The following is a 4,800-nucleotide window of genomic DNA, read 5'->3' as shown; positions in this document are numbered from 1 at the left end:
GCTTCTACAGCGGCATCTTCTTCATAATCCTGTTGACCATAGACAGGTATCTGGCCATAGTTCACGCAGTGTTTGCTTTAAAAGCTAGGACAGTGGCCTACGGCATCCTCACCAGCATTGTCACGTGGGCTGTTGCTATTTTTGCCTCTGTTCCTGGAATAGTATTTCACAAAACCCAAAAGGAAAATGCACAGTATACATGCAGTGCTCATTATCCAACAGATGGACTAATAAATTGGAAGCACTCCTACATTTTAAAGATGAACATTCTTGGGCTTATCATTCCAATGATCATTATGATTTTCTGTTACTCTCGAATTTTAAAAACATTATTGGGATGTAAGAATGAGAAAAAACAGAAGGCGGTCCGGCTTATTTTTGTCATCATGATTTTTTATTTCATATTCTGGACACCATTCCATATTGCTTCTTTTGTGCATACATTTCAAAATTCTTTTTTTTTCCCCGATTGTGATATCCAAGGCAGACTGGAGAAAACAATTCAAGTTACAGAAACAATTTCAATGATCCACTGCTGTATCAATCCTGTGATCTATGCATTTGTTGGAGAAAAATTTAGGAAATATCTTTATACCTTCTTCCGAAAGCACGTTGCTGCTCACCTGTGCAAAAAGTGTCCAGCTCTTTATCGTGAAAAATTAGAAAGAGTTAGTTCCACATTCACACCATCTACTGCTGAGCATGACATCTCTACTGGATTGTAAAAATACATCTAAAGTCTAGCTAGTAAATGTTGAATCGATCCCTCTCTTTGCCTGAAGAACTGCATGACATTATTGAAGATCTTTATGTCAATTCTTGGAGTTAGCTCCCTGGATCACAACTTTTTTTTGTTCTTAATCTAAGAGAAACAACCATTTCCCAATAATTGTTAATATTATAGCTTGACCACAGAAAGATTTGTTTGATTCTGATGGCTGACCTACATTCTGTCCGATGAACGAATATTCTTGACTTTTACCAGGGGAGAATATAAAATAGACAAAGGAGTAATAAGTCATCTCACAAGAACCATCTACAGCCACATGAACATACAAGACTGGGAGGAAGCTTTGAGGACTGCTGTACCTGTTCAGTGTACAGCATAAGTGGAACACCTAAAATCCTGATTGCATTTGGAAGTAACAGTATTCTTTCTGCAACGCAGTCAGCCATTTGGTAGTGGGAAGCTTTCAGTATTCTTCATTTTACTCCTCTTTCCCTTAGTTTCCCTGCATGAATAAGAGGCATTTCCACAAAAAGGGTAAAGATGAAATATACCAAGATAACTTCTCTTCACCTATGAGAGAGCTGACTGACCTCTATCTTACTGCTGCCACTTAACCCAAGGATTTATCTGTTAGCTAGTTGTTTCTAAACATAATACTTTTTACTATAGGCTAAGTTACAGAATTTTTATTTAGGTGTTTAATCTTATGCCAATCGTATCGTTGTTTGGTTGCTAAAATTTTCCAAGATGAGTTTTTAATGTGCAACACTGTGATTTTTGTGGGTGCAATTTTACAAGTAACTGTAAGGCTAATGACTGCACAAGAAGTCAGTGTTGCACCCCAAAAAAACCATGAACTTGTTTCTGACAACTCCCATCCCTTCCAGGGAAACAGCATTTAGCATTAGTAAAGGCACATCAGCAGAGATCTGCGAGGACAGAACAAAAATTACCTTAGTTCTAGCTGTGCATGATTACATATGAAAATACATAACCCTTCAGAGGACTTTGGAGACCATGGGCATAGTACCGAGTGGAGGCCTCCCTCATTCTGGAAACATAAATCACATATGTAGAAGGAGGCTTTCTATGGCAGATGCAGAAAGTGTGTCAGGATAGATTTCTGCATGCTAAAAATGTGCGCTGGACATACACAGTAAGTTTGCTTGTTGATATGGACTTCTAGGAAGACAGCAGCCTTGGAAGCACAGAAGCAGCCAACTGTCGAGGAGATGTAACCGTCTTGCCGTCCCAGGAGAGCAATGCACATCATCTCCGTTGACACAATCAGGACTGCACGCTTGTTGAGGACTTGTGACCATTACTCTACTGGTGTCATGGCAACACATTTATGCCAGGCCACACATTTATGCCATCACTGTGAATTTTTCAATAAAGAAAAACGGGCATTCTAGGGACGTGATGTGAACTTTAAACTGTTGCTTTATACTGTAATGAAGTGCAGGTAAACACTCCTTATGCAGGCGAACAGTGCAGCTTTTCTTCCCATTTCCTCCAAGGGGCACCATTCAAGCATACAAAGTTTCAGTCTCAGAAATCTGCAAAGACAGCTTCAAGTAACCTCCTGGCAATGTCAGGATGGAAGAGGGGATTGCACACCTCTTAACATTATGCATGTGACTTAGATGTGTACATTAACAGCAAATCTCTTCAAGATCCTTCAGTTGTCAAGAGAGAAAAAGAGATGCCTGAGTCAGAAGCAGACATGATTTAAAAGGCCTCTGGGGGAGATTACTTGTCTGACTGTAAAAGGAATCCAGAAATACCAGCTTCTTAATTAAGTGATCAGATGCCCTTGTTGCAGTGGTGTGAATACTCTTCCCTCTTCAGCCTTATTACATCAAGGCACCACTTCTATTAGTTGTTAGCTAGTTGCCTACCAGCTACTACATTCTGGCTGCTCCCTTGTGAGGTTCACAGTCACGGTATACAAAAGGAAAGACCAAAAACTATGCTCACAGTAAATAACACTTTTTCTTTCTTTCGTATTTTTTACTGCACAGAAGTGAAAGCACCTTGTTAACGTTGAAGTATAAATTAGATTAGTGTGATACAAATCCTGCTGTAAGTGTGCTTTAAATTCTTGTTTTGTGGGATTATATTTCATCCTATTTTAGTGTTAACACAGTAAAACTAATAAAAAGTGTGTCTGAGAAATGAAGCATATGGTGTAGCCCATGTTCTCCTTGTAAGCAAAAGAGCATCAGCTCTGCTCTCAGAACAGAGGTAGCAAAAAGCTGCTATGATGGACTTCAACACTTGCAATACTGCACTCTGAACTGAAGCAAACCAAATCAAGCAAGCAGAGAACTGTCTGCACTGTCCAGAAACTACTGAAGCTGGCATGGTTTTATCCACCAGGAAGCTTGAGAAGAGCACATTACACTCAGCTTTGGGAGAAGTTTAGGGGCACACACACTTTTGATGGGTGAGATTTGTCAGGTAGGAGAAGCAGGGCTGTGTCATGAACAGTAAGAGAGGAAGAAGAAAGGAGGGAAATAAAAGATGGCTCCTTGTTGGTATCAGGATAAATACAAGATTTTCCACAGACTTTCTGCAGCTACTTTAAAATCTCCTTGCACTGCATAGAGTAATCCTAGAAAAGAGGTGTGCCCGATCTCCCAAGTTTTATGTGCAGAGAATTGAAAACATACAAACTTCTGTATAGAACATGCTTCTACTTCACCATGCCACTCTCCGTATTCCACTGTCCCAATTTCTTTTTCAGCAAACAATACAGGCCTCCTCTCCCCTGCACACTCTTGCCATCTCTTCGCCATGGTATAGGCAGATTGTGTACTCACTGTCTGTTTTCTGATCTTTGTTTTATATTTTGTGTGACCTGAAAACAAATAAACTCAACAAGGTTGGCTTATTGTTATGGTATGTGCCCAGGCAGGTTAATTCCAGATCATTCACAGTGGGTCTTACTGTAGCTTTGCAGGGAGACAAGGTATTAACAGGCTCTAGATGACTTCTGTTGAAGATTTTGTGTCTTGATCAGGCAGATGGGGCTGTAACATAGTCTAACTGCAGGTCAGGTAGCTCTGAAGTAAGCCAACAAGACTTCAAGTATCTGGCCGTAAGCATCTGGCCACGGTGAGCTGGAGTACCCATGGGGAAGGTTCAATAAGGTCTTTGGGCCATGTGAAAGAGAAGACAAATCACCCCGTCAGAGAGGGGGGGTGAAAATTTATATACAGAATAGATTTTTTGGCACAAGTATTGCATAATTCCAGCTCTGCAGGGAAAATATCGAGATGAAGATAAAATATGTGCGTAAGAGCTACAGAAGCAGATAGAGATGCAGCAACTCTATGATGCAGTACAGATGAGTTAAGAAAATGGCCGGGTACACAAGGATTGTAGCTACAGCGGAGAGGAAACTAACACAGGGAAGAATCACTGCAATGCTTGGGACACATCTGATCCTCTGTGGTGAGATACTGAGGAAGTGAAAGCAAGCATTTGAGAGAATATACAAGGGACATCAGAAAACCAAAGATTCATGACAACACTCCTGTGAACACTACAAGTGAATTATTGCTTTACAACAAATGTAGAACAGCTATATGGAAGCTATGTGAAGTTCAAAAAGCTTGGCACTGAAGTTCACAGAATCACAGACTTGGAAGGGACATCTGGCGGTCATCAAGTCCAACCCCCTGCTAAAGCCAGTTCCCTGCAGAAGGTTACACAGGAAAGCATCCAGACAGATCTTGAGTATCTCCAGAGAAGGAGATTCCACAACTTCTCTGGGCAGCCTGTCCCAGTGCTCTGTCACACTCACTGTAACAAAGTTCTTCCTTGTGTTTGTATGGAACTCCCTGTGTTGCAGCTTTTGCCCATTGCCTCTGGTCCTACTGGCTGTGCACCACTGAAAAGAGCCTAGCCCCATCCACTTGACTCCACCTGTCACATATTTATAAACAGTGAAGAGATCGCCTCTCAGCCTTCTCTTCTCCAGAGTGAACAGCCCCAAGTCTCTAAGCCTTTCTTCATAAGACAGATGCTCCAGGCCCTTTGTCATCCTTGTGTCCCAGTCCCTA

At 41.3% G+C, this 4,800-nt stretch overlaps 1 protein-coding gene across 1 annotated transcript; it reads left to right on the top strand.

The window, feature by feature from the left end:
- Positions 1 to 2,912, top strand: LOC110394574 (C-C chemokine receptor type 2-like; the record flags this gene model as incomplete). The annotated part of the gene is given in 1 exon segment (XM_021388525.1): positions 1 to 2,912. A coding segment is annotated over 1 exon segment (725 nt), but the record flags the coding sequence as incomplete, so codon positions are not given.

Source organism: Numida meleagris, chromosome 2 (genome assembly GCF_002078875.1).
Source record: "Numida meleagris isolate 19003 breed g44 Domestic line chromosome 2, NumMel1.0, whole genome shotgun sequence".
In the NCBI taxonomy this organism is placed as follows: domain Eukaryota; kingdom Metazoa; phylum Chordata; class Aves; order Galliformes; family Numididae; genus Numida; species Numida meleagris.
Note: the sequence above shows the minus strand (reverse complement) of the source record. Positions and strands in the feature narration are given on the sequence as shown.